General features: G+C 30.5%; 2 protein-coding genes across 2 annotated transcripts; one reads left to right on the top strand and one right to left on the bottom strand.

Moving 5' to 3' along the window:
• Positions 1 to 11,690: 11,690 nt before the first annotated feature.
• LOC126781920 (cytochrome P450 CYP12A2-like) lies at positions 11,691 to 18,417 on the bottom strand. The gene is made up of 10 exons (XM_050507042.1): positions 18,353 to 18,417; positions 16,508 to 16,629; positions 16,000 to 16,127; positions 15,709 to 15,830; positions 14,781 to 14,897; positions 14,365 to 14,643; positions 13,660 to 13,816; positions 12,952 to 13,164; positions 12,288 to 12,459; positions 11,691 to 11,877 (listed from the first exon to the last, which is right to left on the bottom strand). The coding sequence occupies exons 1-10, from the start codon at positions 18,415 to 18,417 to the stop codon at positions 11,726 to 11,728; spliced, it is 1,527 nt and encodes a 508-aa protein (XP_050362999.1). The 3' UTR covers positions 11,691 to 11,725.
• Positions 18,418 to 21,211: 2,794 nt separating this feature from the next.
• Positions 21,212 to 25,956, top strand: LOC126781845 (carboxypeptidase Q-like). The gene is made up of 3 exons (XM_050506950.1): positions 21,212 to 21,482; positions 24,511 to 24,640; positions 24,802 to 25,956. Exons 1-3 carry the CDS (start codon positions 21,283 to 21,285, stop codon positions 25,891 to 25,893), a joined length of 1,422 nt encoding a protein of 473 aa, XP_050362907.1. The 5' UTR covers positions 21,212 to 21,282; the 3' UTR covers positions 25,894 to 25,956.

Consider the following 25,956-nt stretch of genomic DNA (forward strand, 5'->3'; position numbering starts at 1 on the left):
TCGCCCTATAGTGTAGTTGAAAGGTGCATGCATTACACATTAAAAGAAATCTCTTTTAATGAAGTTGAAATAATTTTAATGCATAATTTAAGTTAAAATATTTGCATGTCATAAATATAGTTACTAAACATGTACATTATGTTTAAGGCAAATAAATGAAATTGAATTGAAAAAAAAAGATTAGTAAAAATAATGTGCGTGTGTACTGCATGCACCTTTCAACTACACTATAGGGCGAATGTGTCAAGTATTTACTTTAGTCACCACAGTACAGAGTACTTAATTATATTAATATTCCTTACTATAATTGTAACCGTTATTCATGATGATGTTTTTATTTACTTAGAGATATGACTTTGTGCAAGCCCCGGTATGTGCCACTCACTTATCAAAAATCCTACCGACAAACAGCAAAACTTAGAATGTTTTACTAATTATTATATTGTTACAATAGTTACTGGTTTTAACTATGAGTAAGCCAGTGTAACTACAGGCACAAGGGGCATAATATCTTAGTTTCCAATGTTTGTAAGGAACGGTTAATATTTCTTGAGCTTCAATGTCCATGGGCAGTGGTGACCAATTATCATAAGGTAGCCAATTTGCTTTCGTGGCTTGACGCCGTCTTCAAACAGCTATATCTATTATAAAGAGGTAAAGTTTGTGAAGTTGCAGGGGTAATCTCTGGATCTACTGAACCGATTTTGTAAATTATTTTACCAATACAAAGCTATATTATTTGTAAGTACTATAGGCTATATATTAACCCGAAAAATGAAAGGACTTTTTCGTGGTAGTTGGATGTTGTGGCCAACGCGACTTTTGGCAGTAAGTAAATAAATCATAGCACTCAGTACTAACCGAACCACAATCATAATTTCATTACAAGTAAAAATATTTACCGCCCAACAAAGTGAGCACGGGTCAACTAGTTGTACATAAAAGACTAATTTATTGCACGGTCTGTTAGATTTAAGGTCAGTTCAATGTTTCTTTCAAATTTTCTAATCTATCTTCCAAATATATTGTAGTCGAGACTGTCATTGCTTCATACATTAATATGTGAATTCTTCCTTAATTATTTTATACTTGTAATAAATGTTAAATTTAATTATCTCAATTTCATTAGTAATTCTACTAAAATAATTTCATGCCAAATAACCGAAATTTCGAAGTATTATTATGGTTACAGCTGTAACATATTTCTAGTCTTTTTAAAGATATTTGTAGCACACACACGTATAACATCAACAAACACAATAAAAAAATATTTTTTAATATTGGTTAATATATCAGCTACTACATATAAAAACGTATTATTTTCTGTGTTTGTGTGTTATCAATTCGGGATGATTGAATTTATTATGACATTTCTAGCGTACTCTTTCTTCTCAGACCCTTAATGTCACAGCATGAGACGAATGCCCGGATAAAACGACACTTATTCTGAAATTGTTTCATTTACCCGCCCTCAGTATTTTATTGTACGTGTAATTTAAACAGAATAACCCACTTAGGAATCAGGGGAGAAACGATGTAATAGCCCACGAGTTGAATATAAAATCTATTTTTAACGCTTATATACGTAGATTATACGTTATTTTAACATTTTAGTGTTAATATATAATACTCTATCAAAAATAAAATTTGTGATCTGAATTAAAGTATAAAAATATACATATTCTTCTATCAATTGATTATTATGATATTTATTACTTATGTACCTAAATGATAAGGCTTTTTTTAAGTAAGTGTCTCTAATATCTTAAATGTATACGTACACAACATAATATATTAATATATAAAATAAATTTTTACTGTCAAAATGGAAATATTTAATAGAATATAGGACAAAACCAAAATTATTTGTTTATTTGTAAGTAAGTGAAACAAACAGCATATTTTATATTACATAAAACTTATAAACCTTAAATAACACAGATGCCAATACAGTTTCCACAAATAATTAACCTGGAAGTGAACATATATATAAAAGAGATAAAACAGTAAAATTAAATGTATGGTAATTAAAAAAAAAAAAACTAACAAGTGTAAAAATGTATATAAACCAAACCTATATCATGTGAAATATGAAAAAGGAAAAAAAAAAAGTTAATAACAAATCTTAATCTAATTATTTTTAAGTATCGAGTTAAACTTACCGAGACCGCTGCTGAACAAGTCTATGTGGTCAATAAATTAATTACTTATCTGACCTTTATTCAGCTCAGAGATAATGCGGTTAAACGGACATCCTCTAATATTTACCAGAATTTTGGCTATTTTTAACTTCACTACGACGAAAACTAATTATTACATATAATAAAAATAAAAATAATAAAACTTATTAATAAAATTATTGTAAATTATGTTATAAGCAATATATTTATTCTTACAAATGTTGTAACTAAATACATAACGAAAATATACTTTAACATAAGACTAATATAGAACCTTATATAAGTACAAATCATTTTCCAAATTTAATTATTTTTTAAATGTAATATTGGAAGGTGATTGAGCAATGATGAATGATTGCTGTTATATTTTATGCATCGCCGTATAAGTAGCAAATTTCACTCAAAAACACTAGTACCTTAAACAAGATAAGCTTCTTATTTTGTTGCTCCGCTAACCACAGGAATATGTCCCTTGTGCCTGTAATTTTACCGTCTCGTCCTTATTCAAACTAGAACAGCAAAACAAAGTATAACATACAAAGTAATGTTGTTTTGTGGTTAAGTATGAACTTTAGTGCTATTCCGTAAGAACTCTCTACATATTTCACACGAGAAATGTTGAAAACCATCTTGCGGCTATACGTTATTTTGTGTGTTACCTTTAAATATTATAAAATTTTGTTCAATGTCGTTTATCACTTTCTAAAATTTTACGATACTGTACTGCGGGTTCGAGTTTGTTCTTACAAAACAGCTCTACTAATTCTGATTAATAATCGTCATACTAGTGTCCTTTTTAAGTCTTACAGAAGTCTATAATTTTTATTAAATTATTTTAAGATGAAACAACAACATTGTCTATTAAATTAATTATATCAATCCATAGTAATATTATACTTGTAAACTACTGAGCTGATGATTATGAATTTTTGCATATACGTTTTCAGGGGTGAAGCAAAGGACATAGTACCTCCCTCTCTTATACGCGGGCGAAGTCGCGCATGGAAACTAGTGTTAATAAAATTCATGAATATTATGCTGATCCGACGTTACCTTTGAAGTTAAATGGTTTTTAAAAATAAAGAAAAATCTTGTTTTAAATGTTCGCCTCGATTCATCGCTTGAAGCAACAACGATAGCCATCAAAAAAGCATTTTATTCTTCCTTTGTGTTATTTGAAGTTTTTTCGTTAAAATAAGATAGCGAATATTTCAGCAAAAATAAAATAAATTGAACAAAAAAATTGTTATACAAATAATTTTGACGAATGGACATTATTAAATTGCGATTTAATATTCACGAATAACTCTTAATTCTCTGAGTGTTATGCTATCTTGTTCAAAAGAGCTGTAGGTCGAACACAAATACGTTGGAGGCACTGTTTGCAATTCGCTTTTACGAGCCAAGCCGAGCTTGAAATTCAAAGGACCTTCTACCGAGTGTTGAATAATAAACCTTTATTTTGATATGTCAACATATTGTGAGATGGGATTTAGTTATGAACTTAATATACATAATACCTACATTTTATTGTATTAAATATACGTTAACGCAGTTACCAATTTTTTAATAATTTTACAATAGAATATTTTATTACACTCCAACTAATGTACTTATCTATACTAATATTATAAATGTGAAAGTATCTCTGTTTGTCTGTCTGTTACGCTCTCACGGCTAACCCAAAGACATAAAAGAAAATATTTTGATGAAATTTGGTATGAAGCATGCTATGAAAAAAGAACATAGACTTTTCTTAACCTAACTTCTGCCACAGACTGCCCCTCACCTTAAAGCGAGAAACAATCGCGGACGAAAACAAGTATAGTTAGTTAATCTGTTTGAGATTAATATATTTAAACTAAAGCTACGTTTGACCGATTACAGTAAAAGTTAGCAGGTGGATGTTCGTTTTAATGGAGAAGTTGTTTACATTATTCACTTTATACTCACCGCTAAATGGACCTAGTACTCACATCTGTACCGTTCGACTAATCCTCATGAAAATTATTGATTTATCTAAACAGGCAGGACAGCGTCTACCGGGTTTTATTAGTAAATAAAGCCTATGTGGTTTAATTACGATTTTCATTTTTAATTTATCAATGTTCATATTCTGTTTCAATTGAAACTTATTCTAGAAACCTGCCTTAGACTAAATTTTTCACAAAAGACAATGTTATATATCATTTATGTACAAGTAGCTAACTGGAAATATGCTTTTATGAATTCTCACTTGAATGGGAAGGTACTCAAATATTTTACCGCTAAACGGCAACACTGTATGAACTATGCTTGAAAGGTTCGAGTATAATTACAGGTACTAGAGACATAACACCTAACGTTAGGTCTTGGGATTTTTAAGCATAATGGTGTAAGAATATAGTTTTTTTTTTTTATTTAAATTTTTTAAATAAAGAATAAAGAAAACAAGTAAATTATTCAATTGTAAGGTATTATAAAAATTACATAAGTTTTTAATGAAACGCTTAAAATTGAAATTTTAATAAGGTTCATAAATCTCACTGAATAGCCAGTCACTGACATTATATAAGGCTTATATATTATCATATATTTTCAATAAATTTCAATACAAAGAATCCAAGTGTGACTGCGCTTTATATGAAATATAACGCTTGTAATTAATAGCAAATAAATTATTACGACAAAAATCAGAGCATTTTTGATTTTGTTTTTTTGATAGATATGGCCAAATTGTTGAAAAATTTGGCACTTCCTTCCAAATGAGTATAACCCCTCTTTTCAACAAATTCAAAGCACTTTTAATTCAACATAGCGATATTATAATTATTTTTTGTACGATATAATTGTTGTTTTTAATTATAATAATATCTGCCATAAATCTTATAGAAATTTTGATCGCCAGCTCCATAACTATTGTATTCAGTATAATATGTTATACATCTAAGATTAGTGTTTAGTATAACAAGTCTATCAATTAAAATTTAAAACTGTGATTCAAAGTTTCTCTTTATTCCAAACTTGATGCCTAATCTCCCGTTTCGCTTCTTCACCGTTGCTTTTATTTATAGATTAATTATAATGTTATATCGTTCCAAAAAATATATAAAACAAATTAGGAAACAAAGAACTTGCTCGTTATATATTATATAAATCGCAAGTATATTGTCAAAGCCGTGATATTACAATTTCACTAGTGATATTATAATTAAACGGTAGATTGTAAATCGACTTCATTTCTCACAATTTAACTGCCTGATTTTCCATTCGCCATTTGCAAAACAATAATATTAATCATTTGCATGTGCGCAATTTTCCGAATAAAATTATATTTAATGGTGATTTTTAATTTTTTTAAAACAAAAAAAAAACGAAATGAGATCAGATTAGGTCTATTTACTTATAACTCTATGATTGCAAAATTGACATTGGAAACGGTCCAATTAGAGATACCCTCATAATATAACGACCAGTAAAATTGTCAAAATATTATTGCCTTACCATATCACTATAATGTTCTCCAGACCAATTTCGGCGACGGCCAACTACGCAGGAGATATTATAGTGCACAAGTGTGTGCGCAAACACAGGTGCACTCTCTATTCCCTACTCTCATAATCCGATGAGATGGCAAATCCGACACGACCGGAAAGACCAACGGCTTTACGTGCTTTCCGAGGCACGGGAGTGTACATGCTTTCACCTTCCAGACTCCAGGCTGCTACTGAGAATTTTCTGAGAGAAAAGCCCAATAACTTTTTATTGGCCCGACCTGGGAATTGAACCCAGGACCACCGGGTCTGCGGCCTTACATCAAGCCACTAGACCAAAAGGCAGCCATATCACTATAGTGATATAGGAAGGTTATACCACTTTAGTGTCCCTGTGATATTACAATGTCACTAAAACCAGGCAGCTAAATTGTAAGAAATGAGGTCGATTGACTATCTACCGTTTAATTATAATATCACTAGTTAAACTGTAATATCACGAACCTGCGACATATATATATTCATAATATTTATGGCTTGTTCGTGATACCATTTCGGGCATATTTAATACTAGCTACCCGTTTCGTATAATTCATACTAAGTTACCTCTTCCATTTCTCTCCTTTAAAATTAAGAAAGGATTTTCGAAAATTTATCGTTTCTCAACGCATGTGTTCATCATAAAATAAACGTTCCAAATTCCAAATGTTTCATATTTTAGCTTTGCCGACTCAGTAGTTGATACTGTACGTTAATGACGAAATCAAGCAAGCAAAGCGGTACTAGTCGGGACTAGATTCCTGATAGTGTCAGATGATGAGATTTTATGAGATATTATAAAAAATATATATTTTATTTAAGCATGATGGGGAATGACAGTTTATTTAAATCTTAAATATTACAAAACGATATTAAATTACCGTCTGTACATGTCTCACTGCTAGACAAAGGCCTCCTCACAAATAAGGATTGGAGAGTATTCACCCAATAACATATTATTTTTAGGCCTTACAATAATACAATTAATGAGCTAAAATTTTTTAATGTGTATTGGAACATTTCTGCACATTACGGTCCAAATAAATTACATAAATGCAAATTAAGTACATAAAACCTAATTCACAATCTTCAAGTCTACTTGCTCAAAAAACTAAACTATCCTGGCAGAAAAACAAATAATACATTTTTTTTAGTTTCTGTAATCATAATTTAAATGTAACAACTACCACGCTAGATGCCTTATATATTCATCACACTTGTATAATGTATAATCGCATGATGAAACTGTCACTCGAGGGAGTCACAGAAACGTAGTATAATTGCTAATTAGTTTTTGATTAAGGAACAGATGGCTTAACTAATCTGCTTTCAGTATTTGCGGGCCTTAAGACGTGTTTTATGCATTTGTGTTGGTTGAATTTCCAACAGGATATATAATAGTGTGTAGGACCTTAAGGAACGAGCGATTGGGAAGCGCGATAGTAATATACTCTGGGATACGTGTCTTTAAAATGGTTATAAGTAATATCATATCTTGGAATATCAACTGGAGGCGTTTGACGCGCCACGCGCGTAAGGTAGACATTATATCATAAAACAATAATTATTTCAATGAGAAATATATTTAAAAGGACACATAATCTCGAGAGTCTGTTTGCCAAATTTTGGTTCTATTAGAATTTTATTTACTATTTAATTATTAATTATAAAATATCATACAGAACAATTATATAATAACATATTTGCGGAGATTGCTATCTGTGACGATACTAAACTATACCCTCACTAATGACTGAATTGTTTTTTGTTTAGCTTATTGACTGACCCAAAATTTTAGTCGTAAAATTTCTAAGGCTATTGTTTTGCTTTATTACAATTTAATTAAGTCATTAGTATAATTTTGCTTTTTATCTTTCTCGTTAATCTTAACTTAGCCCGCAGTAAATTCGATTGCGCTGGAAAATTTACGCATAAATAAATCTTACAACGCAATTAAAAAATACAAATGTTTTCCTGTAGTATCGCACAGAAACAATTACATAGACTTACAAACACTTTTATGATAATGTAACATATATTCATGGCAAAAGAAATTTCACAAAATCGTGAAAAAATACGTACAATATTGTAAAAGTGAAAAGGCATTTACAATCACGATTTAACATTTCGTCATTACTTTAAATCGATTTAATAATTTCTATAATTTATGTTAATTAAGGAAATTGCGCTTATTTCTTTCAGTCGGTTTGACCTCGTGGACAGATATTCTTATCTGGATTAAAAAATAAAGAAACTAGTAAGACGCTTACCATGCATCGAATTAGTAACAATATATATTTTTATTAAATTATGCATTTGTATGATGGCTAACTAGAAAAAGAACTAATACAATATATGTACAAAACTTATATCAGAAGATGAATCAAAAGCTTCCGCGAAGGTTTTAGTATATGCTCTCTGTTTAAATTTAGACTATTCACGTGACGTGAATTTCATGTTCTTGTATAAAATAAATGCTTTCAAAACGATTACGATTAAAATGAATAGTTTAATGAGTGAGTTCATAAAATACCTCGATTTTATGTTTATGGATGAAGGTACTATGAAAAATCGATACCAATAAGCTGGTGACATTGAGGTGATTTCTAATCAAGGTCGATTTATACTTTAAATCCGACGCTACTCATTAATTCAAGCATTCGTGCAAAGGTTCAACAAATCTTTGCCCTCTATTTATTGTCACGCGACGGAAAGTACGTTATAATGTATACACTTAGCTTACACTCTTACGGTTTTGTAATTAGTTATTTAATATTAATATACCGATATATATATATAGTAACAGTAACAGCCTGTGAATGTCCCACTGCTGGGCTAAGGCCTCCTCTCCCTTTTTGAGGAGACGGTTTGGAGCTTATTCCACCACGCTGCTCCAATGCGGGTTGGTGAAATACACATGTGGCAGAATTTCAGTGAAATTCGACACATGCAGGTTTCCTCACGATGTTTTCTTCACCGTTAAGCACGAGATGAATTATAATAACAAATTAAGCACATGAAAATTCAGTGGTGCTTGCCCGGGTTTGAAACCACGGTCATCGGTTAAGATTCACGCGTTCTTACCCCTGGGCCATCTCGGCTTATATATATATATATACAATATACTGATATAGATATATATATATATATATATATATCAGTATATTTTTTTTCTCACATAGGACATAAATAGTCGCTTCTATTCGAACAATGCAGAACCTAAATATACACGAATTACATAATATGTCAATCAGTATAAAATATAATTAAAATTGCCTATCAAATATTTCAATCCAATATATAAAATGATATTCTTTCAAATTAATTTTTTTTAAATATTTTTTACATGCATAAAATATTACATTGTTGAAATATGAATATAAACAAATATATTTTTTTTTATTTTGCGGACGAATGGTTCAGTAAGTCAAACTGTTAACCATAATCTATTCATTTATTTTCAGTACCGTTATTCCAATCAAGTTATGCTAATACCAACAACACACAGAGGGTCTTGATGTTTGCAATAATTGCTATGCATATATGAACTAAGTTTTGCATACATAGTTATTACAATATCGCATTTTATCTGGCTTATATGTAATATAATTACATCCGTGGTAATCAATATAAATATTATAAAGATACAGGATCTACCGTCCTATATGTTTTTCTTTTCATATAATTATTATTCTTTATAGGCGCAGGACAGCTATGTAGTCTAATTCGACGAGCCCGTTGGCGTGGTTGGTAGATACTTGCCTTTCACGCCGAAGGTGTGGGTTCGATTCCCACCCAGGACAGACATTTGTGTGCATGAACATGTCCGTTTGTCCTGAGTCTGGGTGTAATTATCTATATAAGTATGTATTTACAAAAGAAAAGTAGTATATGTAGTATATCAGTTGTCTGGTTTCCATAGCACAAGCTTTGTACAAGCTTAATTTGGGATCAGATGGCCGTGTGTGAAAAATGTCCCAGGATATTATTATTATTATTAATTGCATAACAAATATTTAACCAATATATATTATATTGTACCAATAAAATCGCACAGAGCTTTATGCTGCATTTAAAATCATGTATTTGGTTAAATATTATATGTTACAGAAGGCGAAAGATTTTGTATGTTTAATATTATTATTTAACAATGTCGATACGGTCAGTGTGCACGTGCAACACCGTCCAGCGTTCCCAACACAATGATTTTGAAGTCTATTGTCTTATGACACTGCCAGTGTCACCATTAGTCATACACAAATGAAAAATAACAGTATATTTAATTATTATTATTTATTCTCTAACATATATAATAATAATGAATCTATTAATATAATTACAATTCAATGAATATAATTAAAAAATCAGTTTAATAAAGTTTTAATTTCATCTCGTTCTGAAAATACAAGAATAGTGCACTTAAATACTACATATATTTTAAAGCAAATAATATATAGTTTAATAAGCGTTCTGTGATATAATATTATATTTATCAGCGCGACAACATTACTAACAACAATAATAGTTACGTCAAATCGTCATGTACTAATATGAATTATATTTTGCGATAATTGTAGCATAATATTTCAATCGTTTGCTCTTTGACTACACAGATACGGCTAGCGATGTTCTGGCTATACTTTATTGGTATGTGTCGGTCTCAGCGTTTGATGGGCGTTTGTATTTGTAACCATTTGAGTCAAGGTGACAAAGTCCACGTCCCGCTGGCTTGTTATTAACTGAAACAAAATATTGGCTGGCTCAATATTTTGTTTCAGCGGTGCATCATATGAACAAAATATAAGAATATACATACATACAATGGATGAAATTTTGCCACATATGTATTCATCCACTTTTTTTCATTATCATGCGTCATATAAATTCTAAGTTCAAAACGCTTGTCGTGTATATAATTTTTGTTATATTTGCAAGGATGATATGTCTTAAGTTGAGCTGTTCGAGCGCCAGCGGCAACACTTTTGTAAAACCATAAATAATGCTAATAAAAATGACGCTGAGTCTCGTATCCTCTTATGTAATAAAAGTATTCATAAATTTTATAGAGGTTAGTTAAGCTTTTTTTTATAACTCTCGCTTTTGATCTTACACAAATTATAAATTATTCCAGTCATCATTAATCTCCTTAAAATACGATTTACAATACATGGAGATTGTACATACATAACATTAGGTATAAACAAAGAAAATAAGCAAAAGAAAGAAGCATTTTACCGAAGCCCATAATTGAGATTTTTTAAATTTGTTTTTTTTTTAACATTATTTGACAAAGGTATTCACCGATTCCGATCCTTAAAACGTAGCTTTCTACGTCTAAAAGAAAATAATATAAATACGTGCTTTTTTTTTATTAGCCGAAGTTTTGAAACCCAATTGTCACCGCGGATGTCACGTAGCTCGCAATAACCTAACATATGTCACGAACTCATGCCATTCGTTGTTACTTGTACCACATTCCAATGTATATTGTACTTTTGTTACCTCGTGAAGAATTTAAAGTAAATGTATTTTAACATCGTAGCCCCGCTGTTCTTGTTACGCTAGTACTAAGAGTTATATTAGCATGATTGATTATACATAGGCAATTTTACCGATTTTAATTACTGGCTAGTGTGAAAATCTGTCATTATACTTAGAATTCCAAATTCAAATTAATTTTATAATTTAACTAAGATTTCTGTATTTGTTTATATACAATATTGGCCAATAAAGATTAATTCAATAGGTTTTTCTTTGTAACACATGAATATTAATTTTAAAAGTTTATAAAAAAGGTGTTTCGTAATTGTCTTCATTTGCTAGTTTGACGGCATTAATCTTGTAATATTATTTATTCATATTAGTCATACTTCTTACTTTGTACTTCTTACTGCTGACTTTGTAATAAAAATATACAATTATAATATGTAGATAAGATTAATAATACAATGTTTTTTTTTATATTTAAGCATTACATTAATTGCAAAAAAATAATTTATTTTAACTTGTACACATAACCCTTCTCTTTTATTATTAAACATCCTTAAATATAAAATTGTAAGGTCCTATTAAATAATTAATAGTAGCGGGGCGAGCCTTCAAAGATGGTCCAAACCATTCCAAATGAAAACTCTCGATAACTTTCGAGACGAATGTTTCCATTTCAAGTTCAGCAATGCGTCGACCTGATGAAAAAATCTAATTGAAATAAATAAAATAGAAATATTATGTTTAAAAAGAGGTCACGGGCCTGATTTATATTGATGGGGTTGGCTCACATGACTATGAGCTATGTATAGGGCTATGTGGGACTCCATTTCCTAAAGTAAGAAAGGCTTTACATCAATACTATATACTTATATACAAAAACCTAAACGCTACTAACTTCTTTAAATTTGGACAGCTACTAAGAATTTCTCGACAGAAAGTAACCGAGATTATTTTCGATAATAGGGATTCGAATCCAGAACCTCCTAAGCTGCAGTTTTATAAGCTTAACAATAGACAAGCGAGACAAATAAAAAAAAGAACAACATGCATATGCATGTTACTATGTCATGTTGTATAAATATTAATATTCTATAAAATTACCTACCTATGCAACTTCGCACACCAAACCCAAATGGACGATAAGCGAAGGGGTGTGCGTTCCCATAATACAGGGGATCATCTTTATCAACTATCCACCTCTCTGGTATAAACTCGGACGGTTGCGGGAAATATTGCTCCATTAATGACATATACTGATTACCAACTACCACAAACATCTGAAATATGATTTATACACTATATACGCTTTTAATTGCAATTATAAAGAATTATAATTCCCATAAGCCAACAAGCTTAAAACTATTACGCTTAATTTGTGAATGTCGATTACTTAATTTTAACAAAAATTAATAATAATAAAAATATAATATTTAAAGGAGCCGAAATGACTCAGACGCTGGAACGCGTAATTCTTAACCGATGATCACAAACCCAAGCAAGCACCACTTAACTTTCTTGTACTTCATTTAGGTTTATAATTCTTCATCTCGCGCTTGGCGGTAAATGAAAACAGTGTAAGGAAACCAACATGTGGCACAATTTCAATGAAATTGTGCCACATGTTTATCCAGTAACCTAGATTGGAGCAACGTGGTGGAATAAGATCCCAACAGTGAGACATTCACAGCCTATTAGTTTACTTCTGCTTTTTTTAATGTCTTTATATTACCTTACACCTTAATATTATTTTATAATGTATTTAATCTTACATCTTTCGGTATTTTGTAGCCCAAAACATTGTATTCTTTTGTTATTTGTCTTAAATTTCCACTAACTACTGGCAATAATCTCATAGCTTCTTTAATACAACCTTTAAGATATGGCTGTTTTTCTTGCTTTGACATTATCTCTTCTCGTAATTTGTTTTGTTTCTCCGGATTTTTCGCAAGAAGAAATAACGTTGCTATGACTGAATGGGCAGTCTGAAATTCATAAATTTTGATTCTATATAAGTTGGTCAATTAGAGGACATTTTATTTTTATGTAAGCGAGAAACAAAAAAACTCGTCCATAATAAAAAGATGTTAATAAAAAATAATTTTCTACTTGTAACAAAATATATAAGTTTTTGAAATGTTTTTGCACTTATAACTCCAATGTTCAAGTTTTATAAATGTTAATGACACAAAGATATAACTTGATGCGATTCATCGTTTTTGTACTTCGGAATTTTCTGCCACATTTGTTTCCCTAACAGGAGACGAGGTAAATGTATTATTTCGTTGTGTCTTAATAGGACTTGTTCCATTCCCAGGGAACCACTATCACTTCTTCAGGTATTTTGCCATCATCACGACTCATAAATAAGTGAGCTCAATAAGAATAGGAATATGGCTGCAAGAGCCCTTATTCATATAACTATATGCAAACTAAAATATTAGTAATGTTAATTTTTTATTTAGCTTATAGTTTCCTACCGTATCGATACCAGCGAACAGCATATCGCTTGCCATTATTACTGCAACTTTATGATCTATTTCAAGTAATTTTTCAAGCACACCTTTTTCTTCATTTGGTGAATCTTTCCTATTCTTAAGATTTTCTATTGCTTTGCTTATGAAATATTCATTTAACCTTAAACAAAATAATTTATATTTATTTCTGAAATTATTCGTAATAATATTTATGATAACTTTATTAATTACATATGTATAACTACGAGTATATTCTAAAAAGAAACTTAACTGGTAATAAAAAAAAAGTTAGTAAAATTCATATTACCAAATGTTTTTCTTTCTCTGTTAAAGTTATAATATACAAAAATTTGAATTTAAAATATATAGTGAGTTGAAAGTTGAATTAAGTAAATATTAAAAGAAGGTACAGAGCACAATTACAGTTTATAAAGATAGACGTTTAATCGAAAAGTTAAACCAATAAATTTATTGATTGTTTTTTTATTATAATTATAATTTATTATTTAATTTTCACATTTTTAAAAATTACTGATGATTTTTGTTACTTTTAATTGGAATTTGATTACATTGAATCTGGTAGTGCTATGTACATTTGTCATTGACGTTCATATTAGATATACTATTATTGTTTTATAAATTTATTTTTTCAATGCTTTATAAGTATGTTGTAAGTGTGTTTTTACAAATAAATAAATAAAGGCTTACTGAATTTGATCTTCATAATGTTTCATTGTTTTCTTAAACGTTGGAGTCGATATGTATCTCCAAAGACTTGGCTGGAAGTCAAGTTTTTGTGCATTGATCATGACGTCATGTACAACTTGTATTAGCTTTTTCACAGGAGAATCTTCCGTGAGGTTAGGATTAAAACAGTTAAGCCGTCCGCCAAGCGCTACCACGCCAACAGACTCCAATGCCCACAAGTTCATTTCCATGTCAAATTTACCATCGATCATATTTTTTTCATTGCGCTGTGATTTCATTCTATAATAAGAAACATTACTATCTTATGTCTTTCATTGCGAATGACCACTCTCTTTCAGTTAATCAGATACGTGACCATTTGCCTTTCTACTATTTCTTCGTTTTTCATCAAACAAGAACAAAGAATGAGTACATACCTTTTCACCATATCTTCTGCCACTTCAGTTAAAATATCTCTATACAGCTTGATCGATTTTGGCTGTAGTAAGGCTGGGTTCACAACTGATCTGAATTTGCGCCATGTTTCTCCATGCCTGAAATAAATATCTATAATGTACAACAAACTAAAATCGATATAGTTACTACTTCCATTTTCCTTTTAAATTATCATATAAAATCTCTTATATTCATTAATTAATCGTACATACAATTATGGTAGCAAGCGACACTTAAACATGAATTGATTAAAATAGGCATTGCAACGAATACGTATATATTATTATTTGCTATTATGTCATAAATTTAAGTATATTAAATGTAAATAAAAATATATTATATGTAATCTTCTCCTCAAAGAGGAGGCCTTAGCCCAGCAATGGGACATTCACAGACTGTTACTTTTGTATATATGTATAAATAGAAATATAATATAATTCTACACAAAAGCGCGTAAAACTCAGTATTCGTAACAGAAGATAAACCTTTTTTTTTCTAAGTATAATATTTAATTTTTTTTTTTCCAACATTTTCATTCAAAACCAAGGGCTTATTTTTTTATATTTTCAAAATTACGTCCGGCGAAAGTGCCCTGGACGTCTACCTCATAGATTTTCTTCACTTTTAGAATTATTTTTTACAATTTTTTTTTGAGCATCATAGAGACATAATAATTAGACATAAACAAATAAATAGTAGCCTTTTTATTTTTTAAAAATTTGATGCGCTCGCTATAACACTTGGAGAACGTAAATCAAAAATGCAATGACGTAAGAATTTAATTAACTGGACTAGATCGAGTTGTATTGATCTGATCTTTAATCGTTATCGATATGGAAAATTCATATAGTAAAATTCTCGCCAGCTCCGATATAATCATATCCTAATAACATATTACTTTTTACTTACTCCGTCAACAGACCTGTAGATTCATTAAAGACTGCGTATTTTTTTTTGCTGTGATGTTTTTTAAAATATTCCAAAGATTGAAATCCAGGCCGTGCAGGAGCCCAGTTTTCATTTCGGAATATCTAAAATATTTATGGAATTGAATATTTAAAATCTGCTTAAGAAAATAAACAAATAATTTATTAAACTAAAAAATGAAGTGAATTTATCTAGTAGTTTAAGAATGATTAAATTTTTATTATTATTATTTATTTACATTAAAAATAATGGTACGTATAGAAACATACTTACACGAAATGCTGCTTCCGGGTCAAATAGCAATATTAGTGGCGACGATCCCAAAACTCCGTCAAGCTTAACGATTGGTCCGAAGTTCTTATACAATATCTCTTGTAATTCATTGTGATTATGTAACATACCTAAACAAAATTACAAATATAATATGACAATAAAAATAACTGGACTAGAAATACTAACTATTAAAAAGTTAATTTCGTACAATCTATTAAAAAACGCCTACAAAAAAAATATCCTCGCTTAGTTTAACAGCTTAATTTTATTATGAAATCGGCTAAGGCGTTTAGGATCTAATTGTCACATACACTAAAAGAAAAATAACTACAGATATTTTAATAATCTAAAGTAACTAAAAATTATAAAAGTCAAGAAAAATGTCGCAATGAAATGAAATCCGTTGCTTAAAATTCTACACTATATTAGCCGTTTAAATAAAGGTTTCTTGGTTCGCCCGAACTATTAATATTTTAAATTATCAATATTTCTGAAATGTTCCTCATACCTCCTGGTAAGAAGTGCAGTATCTGGCCAATAATAGGCAGAGAGGATGGTCCAGGAATTTCTTTCCATGATTTTAAATTGGTTTCATCGGTGAAATTTATATCGTTAATAGTCGATATTGATCTGAAATTTTAATAATAATTTTAATATAACTAGATAAGAAGCATATTGTACATATTTCGATATAATCAATGAGGCAGATTTATTTAATCACCCGATGATAACTAATCTCTGCTATCAATTTTACGCTCTCAATACTTAATACTCGCCTTAGAATTTCATTTAAGAAAGGTAATACTATGATTATACGATTTAATTTATTATTGCGTCTCTAACATTATAGGTTCATGTACCTTTTTTATGTATTTAATATTATTTACAAGATAAATTAATATATAATCAAATTTCCTTATAAGTCGCATAAATTCCTTAACGCTATTCCAAAAAAATACCTAAAATATTGGTGACAAGAGGGACAGAAGAGAAAAATGTGTCAACGGTCATATGTACCATCAATGTTAATGCAAATATTTGTATAAATCATTCGACTAATTGTCTTATTGTATTTTTTTTAAATAAAACAATTGCAATGACTCTTTTAAACAATTAGTATTCCTCCACCGCTCTAATTAAGCGAATTAAAGTAAGAGAGGAGGAGGAACTTGCGCTAGGAGTGGAGATGATAATAACCCAAAGTCAGTATTGAGTCTGCAATTTCCACATCGCTAGGCAGTCTATAAGCTGCTGCGCTATTAAAGCTTAAATCTTTGTATTGTGTGCTTTCGAACTCTTGACCCAGGGTTTCGAGTGGAAGCCGTTTATTGTAATTATGACTTTGGAGTTCTCTAGAAACAAGTTGGCCTGTAAAGTTATAATTAATCTTGTACGGTGGGGTTTCCTACGATTGTTTTTGAACTCTCAAACCTGTCATACAATTAAAATAACCGCCGTTCTTGTAACTAAATGTGATTCAGGTATATACTAAATCATAAATAATATTTTCTTTAAAAACTCAATTTACAATAGCTACAGACATAATTATTGTTTTAATATTATAATTGATTGACATTTAATTATTATGAAATGTTATATACTTATCTTTTTTACGAATGTATGTTATTAATTTAATAAATGTATAATTCAAACTGAGATACAATCTATCGTAGTTAACATCTCAGCACAACATCATTTCTTAAACTAGAAAAACTCGATCAACCTGCTTGTTTTTTAGAAATAATAAAAGTATATAAGCAACTTTATTATATCGAGTTATTATATTAAAACAATTCTATTTATTGTGGGGTCATTCTTTAGCAAGGAAATTCACTTACTAAATGATATTTTAAAAATAATTAGTATGCGTTGCAAGGAATCAATATTTTTTTTATTAAATTGTTCTATGTGTCATAGTTACCTATTCTAAATCTTCGCGGAAGTGCGCACAATAACACACCAAAATGTCATTGCTATTAATGTTTAGTCCTTAGAATAAAAGTGTTCGACTCGATATTGAATTAAGCTATACATTTTGCTTCAATAGACGTACTTTTTTTAAGCCAGATCTATAATTTTTAATAGCCAAAAGTATGTTTTAACCTTGGCATAAGTGTGTAAAACTCAGCATTGTTTCACTATTTTAAGTAAAATAGTCACAAAAAATTTAACAGAACCTGTATAAACAGGAGACATAATACACACGACCGTAAAAAGTCAAAAATGACCGAATATAACCGTGAACCTGGCAACCCTAATCACGATATTGTTTATACGGGACAACAACAAACATGTAACAAAGAAACATCGATTTTTATATAAAGATAAATGTAAAAAATAAACTAAAACATACCTTACAATTGACAATTCCTTACAAACGGCCTCTAAATTAAACGGCAAGCGTCTCAAAGCGTGCATTATATCACAATTATAACGAATTTAACGAAGAAAAAATTCACCGCCAATACGTCCCTTCATATCTTATCTATATTGAATCGATATTTATGTATGTATATAGTTTGTTATCAATTTTGATAATTTTTAGAAAATCAATGTATTCTAATAATATAAAACCGAATGCACGTTTAACGGAGTAACGCGGTTACTGAACGAGGCATTACGCAATACAAGATTTATTTATATGACCTTGTTTTTTATTGTTCCTTTGATATTATTAGATCCCAGTAAACTCGTTTATGATTAATTCTTAATGTACGCTTACAAAAAATATAAAAATAGTAATAAATTATATTTTAGTATGTAAATTATGCTTCTTGCAATTTCTAATAAAAAAACATACTATTTTGTCAAATGACTCGATTAGTTTAGTAGCCTACAGATCCTGATGTCCTGAGTTCAAATCTCGGCTCAGTCTGATAAAAAGTCTATTGGGTTCCGTTAAGAAATTTTTAGTAGTCCAGTCCAGTTGAAATTCAATTAGTTCTAGTTGAAAAGAAACTAAAAGCAAGGGAAAAAACACTGGCTTATAACAATAGTCTTAAATTACTAGTTCAAGTACACATCTATCAGCCAGCCTAATTAAACCAAAGTGCCTTTCATACTTATATCTACAGGCATTGAGTACCGTAATAATATGTTATCATTCCAAACATAGTAGAACAATATTCAATCAAATAAATATTGCGTCAAACGCATCGATACCACGTAGGTACTAAAATGGATTTAACATAATTTGTTATATCGTCTACCGTAGTAGACTTGTTGATTGTAATATTGTTTATCAAAATATAAATATAACATACCCAATTGTTATAGTTAATGGAAAACTTTGTTTTTAACTAAAATTTAGAATTCTATAAGGTTTTCTAAATACTATAAACTAATAATAGACATTAGTTGTAACGCTCGAAACACTAAGCGTCGCTTTGCTATTTTTGGTTAATAATTATGCAAAAAGTAATTCAATGTTTATTATTTGCTCGTGGTGAACTAAGCAAAAGGAAATACATGCAGGCTACAATTTCTAATGCATAATGTTTTATATAAAGAATCATAGGTATATAGTTATCCTACTTCTATGTCATGCTATATGTTTTTTAATATTCTTAACACCAAGTTTAGGCTGTCCCTTAAAGGACGAGTCATTTTGCTAGAAAAGACATTTATCATGTAAAACTATTCTTATAAATATATATATTTATTTATTTATTTTTATTTTTTTTTTTCACCAAACGCCCTTAGACATTGGCATTGTAAGAAATGTCAACCATCGCTTACATAGCTAATGCGCCACCAACCTTTGGAACTAAGATTTTATGTCCCTTGTGCCTATAATTACACTGGCTCACTCATCCTTCAAACCGGAACACAACAATAACAAGTACTGCTGTTTTGCGGTAGGATATCTGATGAGTGGGTGGTACCTACCCAGACGAGCTTGCACAAAGCTCTACCACCAGTAAAAATTCGTGCAAGATATGGACGAAATCAAATGCTAGAGATCTTTCAGTAAATGCTAGTGATTAATATGTAAGTGTATATTTGTAGTTAGATGTTACACAATGCCACGTATTTACAGTTTCATTCAAAAACATAAATCATTAAATAAAAAAATTATAAAATAAATTTTAAATAAAGCTTAAGCTTATTTAATAATTATGAGAATGATGCCTTTTTGAGTTCTTACTACACTTAAACCAAATTCAAGTACTAGGATCGCATAAGTTCAATATAAGGCCAATGGAAACTATGGTTCCAACGCATTGTCAATAATAATGTTTGTAACAAATGACATTGTGTTCGACAAACGAACCGAGAATAATATAGCGGATATGGTCAATTCGTATTGTTATAGAGTGTGCTTCGATCAGTGCAAAGCGACTTAATATCAATAATAATTCTTATGTTGTTATGTTTGTCATATCTATAAAAGTTATTTATTTATTTTCTATAAATAAAAAACTTTTGTAGATAAAACAAATACGAATATACATTATCACAGCATTTTAAAGTCTTCGCACAATTTAAATTACTATGTGTATACGTGATCCATATCATAAATGAGATGAGATTTGTTTATTGACATAAATATCATTATTAGAATTGAATATTGAAGGAATATATCTAAATAAAAATTTAAAACGCAACTTTAAAAAGCATGAACACTTAGAATGTTGCTAAGAACAGTATTTATGTGAATCGCAATTCTGATTTGTAGAAATATTTTTCACAAATAGATCACCTGAATCAAATATACATATATAAAGAGGACACAAGTCAATCTTTTGTTTATATATTATATAAGATAGATATATCCACATAATATTATGTATTTTGTATAAGTTGTCAAAACATATATTTGTATCTCGTATAATAATATAATTTAATCATTACAAAAAAATTATATATCAATCGGTTCAATAAGAACTTAAATACACAATATCAATTCACTTGTCTAAATACTAATACAGCAACACTGCAGAAACAATACGATGTTCCTTTTAAATAATATTTCTTTAACAATATGTATACAAAATCCTAACATGTATGTTTATATCTGTGGTACCTAGATACAGTTCAGTAAAAACTGTCGTTTTTGCTCAACGTGTTTAATTGAAGAGTTTATTAATTTATTCATTTATTAGACAATTATCACTTTCCAAGTCTTGACTAATTGATAATTTTCAATAACTACATGTCGTACATACGTAAACATTTCACTCAGACTGAGTCATCTAGTTGCAATAAAAATAGTTGACTAGAAGAGATCATTTACCTTGCATTGGTCATTAAGTATGGACGTTTCAAGCGCCTAGATAAAATATGTTTGTTTTGGTCAAAGTCAGTTTACTTTCGATAATCTTGTCTCAAGTGCAATGTGCTCCTAAGAAGAAATCTTATTCGGAAATTAAGCAATGTGATATCGGTCCACTGGCTGATGAAATAGCATCTTACGATACAGTAGTCAAGGACATAATAGACTACGCGGTTAGTGGTCCGTTCAAAAGGAAGACTTACAATGAGTAAGTAATAAATATTGGCTTTATTACTGATCGTGTCTCGGTTGTACGTAAGTGAGATATCGTTATCTCATGTGAAACTAATACATATTCATTTTTCAACTCATAAGTACCTAATCTTACAATTTCAAAATTTCTACAAAATCGAATATATTTATTAATGTGATATAAATGTGAATTAACCAGCCAACACCAATTACCAATAGGCATTAACATTATCTTATATTATAAATGCGCTGGCAACCATGAGATCTAACTCGTTACATCCGTATGCCTATAATAACTTTGGCTTAATCGCCCTTTATGATCCGTGATGGCGCATCGGTTAGAAGACGTAAATCGTTAACGATGGTTCAAGCCTGCGAATACCACTGAATTTCAATGTAGTTGGATCAAGATAATCAATGTCAAATTTCATTGACTGATTTCGGATACTCAGAATGACTATGTAATGTTGTATATATATATAATATATATAATAAGAGTTGTAAAGAATAAATATCTCTATAATCTTAGACGATATATAATGAAATCAACAGAAATGGAGAGAGTACGAAATGTGTGGACCACTTAGCTTCTTAAAACAGCAGTTCTTGTTATTGTTGTGTTCCGGTTTGAAGGGGGAGTGAGCCAGTGTAATTACAGGCACAAGGGATATAACATCTTAGTTCCCAAGGTTGGTGGCGCATTGGCTATGTAAGCGATGGTTGACATTTCTTACAATGCCATTGTCTAAGGGCGTTTGGTGACCACTTGCCATCAGGTGGCCCATATGCTCGTCCGCCTTCCTATTCTATAAAAAAAAATAGCTGTGTGTTTGATAACGCAAGGTCAAATGTAGAATCGAGTACTTAGTAAAAATAGAGTTTATGATTTATTTAGTAGTAAGTAGTAACAGCCTGTTAATGTCCCACTGCTGGGCTAAGGCCTCCTCTCCCTTTTGAGGAGAAGGTTTGGAGCTTATTCTACCACGCTGCTCCAATGCGGGTTGGTAGAATACACATGTGGCATAATTTCAATGAAATTAGACACATGCAGGTTTCCTTACGATGTTTTCCTTCACCGTCAAGCACGAGATGAATTATAAACACAAATTAAGCACATGATAATTCAGTGGTGCTTGCCCGGGTTTGAACTCACGATCATCGGTTAAGATGCACGCGTTCTAACCACTAGGCCATCTCGGCTTTTTTTTATGATTTATTTAAAATATCGTTATTATTAATAAATCGTAATTTATAACTTTTAAGTAATAAAGTAATGAATATTGATAACTATTATTTATAAGTCCTCGAAGCCATAGGATCAAATGACACACAGTGCACTGCCCTGAATGAATAAATGAATGAATTTACCCGTGTCACCCAGAATGATGTAAGGACTCTAACGATATTCCATTCATCCAAATCTATAACGGTATTTAAAAGTTGTAAAATAAAGAACCTCACATACACGACTTATTTTTTATTTGATTATTCTTTCTTTAAAATCCACGTGTATATTGAAATACCCTCGGGGATATTGAATTTTTACTTATTTATACTGTTTTCACTATACTACTTCCGATGAACAAAAAATCCTAGGCAATAAGCTAATTATAACAATCTCGTCACGGTTATAAAGATGATTCAATGTTTTTAAAACAGTTGCACATTTTCTAAACAAAGTTTAAATTAGTGATAAAATTTTAATAACAAAATGATTAGCGTTGATATTATCTTGGGTTTTCTTGAACATTTTTTTTTTTTCGTTCATGGTATTTCATAAATTAGTAATACATATAAATAGTTTATTTTAGTTTTAGACGGCGTGTTTTTGTTTTAAATTTGTAATGTGTAATTTGTTCTTTTTGCTTGAGCTGACCACGGATGCATTTATTTTTTTATAATATTGATAGGCGGAGGAGCAAATGGATTACCTGATGGTAAGTGGTCACCACCGCCCATAGACATTGGTGTCGCAAGAAATATTAAGCATTTATGTTATGTTACACCGACTCTCACCTTTCTAACCGAAACACAACACAAGTGTGGGTGGTACCGTCCAAAACGGTCTTGCACAAAGCCCTACCACCAACTAAATTTATAGTTATACTGACACTCTGCTGTAGCCTCTTCGATCTTTGGGAAAACTGCCATCATAGGAGTTTAAGTGGAAGAATTCCACAAAAAAGCTTTCTCCAGGTTCCCGAGTACATTCTGAGAGTTGCGTCAGCGTAAAAAAATATGTATTCTTAAATTAGTATAGGCTTCATCGCTCGAAAGACTTAGACTTATTATATTAATATAATATTAATATATTTTAATTTATATTAAAAAATGCGAGAAATACATAATATTGGAATTTGTAATTCCAAGAAAACTTCATAAGATAGAAAAACGATCTTACCTAATCCTAAAAGTCTGAAAACATTAAGATAATATCGAATATATCTCTAGTAAATATGACATTTTCGACAGCCGACGATTTTTCTCATAATGATAAGATAGTCTCTCAACAAAAGGGCATTTTCTTATCACAACATCACATTATTATCAAGGCACGGGTAGAAAAATGAGTTTCTCGGCCCGAATCTTTGTAACCCTTTTTATTATTTTTGTTAGTGAGGCTAAATTTTTACCAACAAACCGTAACAGCTGCCGGTCTTTATTAGGAGATGATCTGATAAAAGAGATAGCGTCGTATAAACATGTAAAAAATGAGATATTTAAATATGTTTTGGAAGGTGATTTCAAGAGTAAAACTTACGATGAGTGAGTAAATATTATTTGTTTTTTTTTTTTTTACTTTATTGCTCACATAATTATCGATTAAAGGCTACCGTAGTTGTCGCACCAAAAGTTATATAATATTAAAACGGATCTACCCTCTTTAAAAATATGTATGTATACGTGTGTAAAACCAGTACCAATTTGTGATATTTTTTTAATCAACGTGTAATATTCTAGAAAATAGGTGTGAATAGTTTCTTTGTAGCAGAATCTATTAGATATGAAATAAAAAATAATAATTGTTCTATTTACATTCCCAGGTTGGAAAAATTTGTTGATACCTTCGGTGCGCGGCCCTCGGGATCGCAAGTTCTCGAAGATTCTATCGATTACATGATTCAGCTAACTCGAGAGGAGGAAATAAATGACATCGTTACGGAAGAGCTTGAGGTAATTAAGAGCAATAGGAAACACGTTTCCTCTGTATTCATTTTATATTATGCTGTTTTTGCGAAACTTTGTTATATAAATCGAAATCACAAACTACATTTTTGTAGTGGTATGTACAATAATAGTAAATAATAATAATATAATATTAAACATATTTACAGGTACCCCATTGGATAAGAGGAACAGAAAAGTTAACTATGTTAGCACCAAGAATTAAAGATATTGATCTATTAGGCCTTGGGCGTAGTGTCACCACGCCACCTGAAGGGATCACAGCTGAAGTAGTAGTTGTAAAAAACTTTGAAGAACTGTCTAATTTATCGAATGATGATGTTAATGGTAAGATCGTTGTATATGATCCAATATTTACAACATACGGCCAAACTGTTGTTTATAGAAGTCAAGGAGCAGCAAAAGCAGCAGAAAAAGGTGCTGTTGCTTCATTAGTAAGATCAATTACTCCATTTTCTATCAACACGCCTCATACTGGATCTCAATACTACGATGATAATATTAAAAAAATCCCTGCCGCTGCAATATCGCTTGAAGATGCAGATTTGTTAAGGAGATTTTATGACAGTGGAGAAAAAATTGTGCTAAATATCACAATGTCATCGACACTCGAAACGAAAACTTCAAGAAATACTTTAATCGACTTAAAAGGTACTAATCATCCAGAAAAATTAGTAATTGTCTCCGGACATATAGATAGTTGGGATGTTGGTCAAGGTGCGATGGATGATGGTGGTGGCTTATTTGTGAGTTGGGCAGCACCAGTTATTCTAAAACGTCTTAACCTAAGACCCAAACGAACAATTAGATCAATTTTCTGGACAGCCGAAGAATTAGGCTTGATTGGTGCCTATGCTTACGAAGAAAAACATAGGAATGAAAGTCAAAATATCAATTTCATAATGGAATCCGACGAAGGAACCTTCGCTCCACTTGGTTTAGCAGTAGCTGGTACCCAAAAAGCTCGCTGCATTATAGCAGAAATCTTAAAACTATTCAAATCAATAAATGCCTCCACATTAGTCGAAGACGACAGCCCTGGTTCTGACATTACTGTAATTATCAAGAATGGAATTCCTGGAGCAAGTCTTCATAATGCGAATGAACGCTATTTTTGGTTCCATCACACAGAAGGAGATACAATTAATGTCGAAAATCCCGATGAACTAGATTTATGTGCAGCATTTTGGACAGCTGTGGCTTACATTATAGCTGATATTTCAATTGATATTCCGCGATAAAATATTGTTTTAAATTAAAATATATCCAAATACCATACGAAAAATAAATAATTCATATATTCA

This window comes from Nymphalis io, chromosome 4 (assembly GCF_905147045.1).
Source record: "Nymphalis io chromosome 4, ilAglIoxx1.1, whole genome shotgun sequence".
Lineage (NCBI taxonomy): Eukaryota > Metazoa > Arthropoda > Insecta > Lepidoptera > Nymphalidae > Nymphalis > Nymphalis io.

What these genes read in the sequence shown, in the direction of transcription:
- LOC126781920 (XM_050507042.1), bottom strand. Translation starts at nt 18,417, where the DNA reads ATGCACGCTTTGAGACGCTTGCCGTTTAATTTAGAGGCCGTTTGTAAG. An exon ending in ACTGCACTTCTTACCAGGAG is followed by an intron (nt 16,128 to 16,507) that starts GTATGAGGAACA and finishes AATTTTGTTTAG; the next exon opens with GTATGTTACATAATCACAAT. An exon ending in CATTATGAAGATCAAATTCA is followed by an intron (nt 13,817 to 14,364) that starts GTAAGCCTTTAT and finishes ATTTTGTTTAAG; the next exon opens with GTTAAATGAATATTTCATAA.
- LOC126781845 (XM_050506950.1), top strand. Translation starts at nt 21,283, where the DNA reads ATGTTTGTTTTGGTCAAAGTCAGTTTACTTTCGATAATCTTGTCTCAA. An exon ending in AAAAGGAAGACTTACAATGA is followed by an intron (nt 21,483 to 24,510) that starts GTAAGTAATAAA and finishes TTACATTCCCAG; the next exon opens with GTTGGAAAAATTTGTTGATA. An exon ending in TCGTTACGGAAGAGCTTGAG is followed by an intron (nt 24,641 to 24,801) that starts GTAATTAAGAGC and finishes ACATATTTACAG; the next exon opens with GTACCCCATTGGATAAGAGG.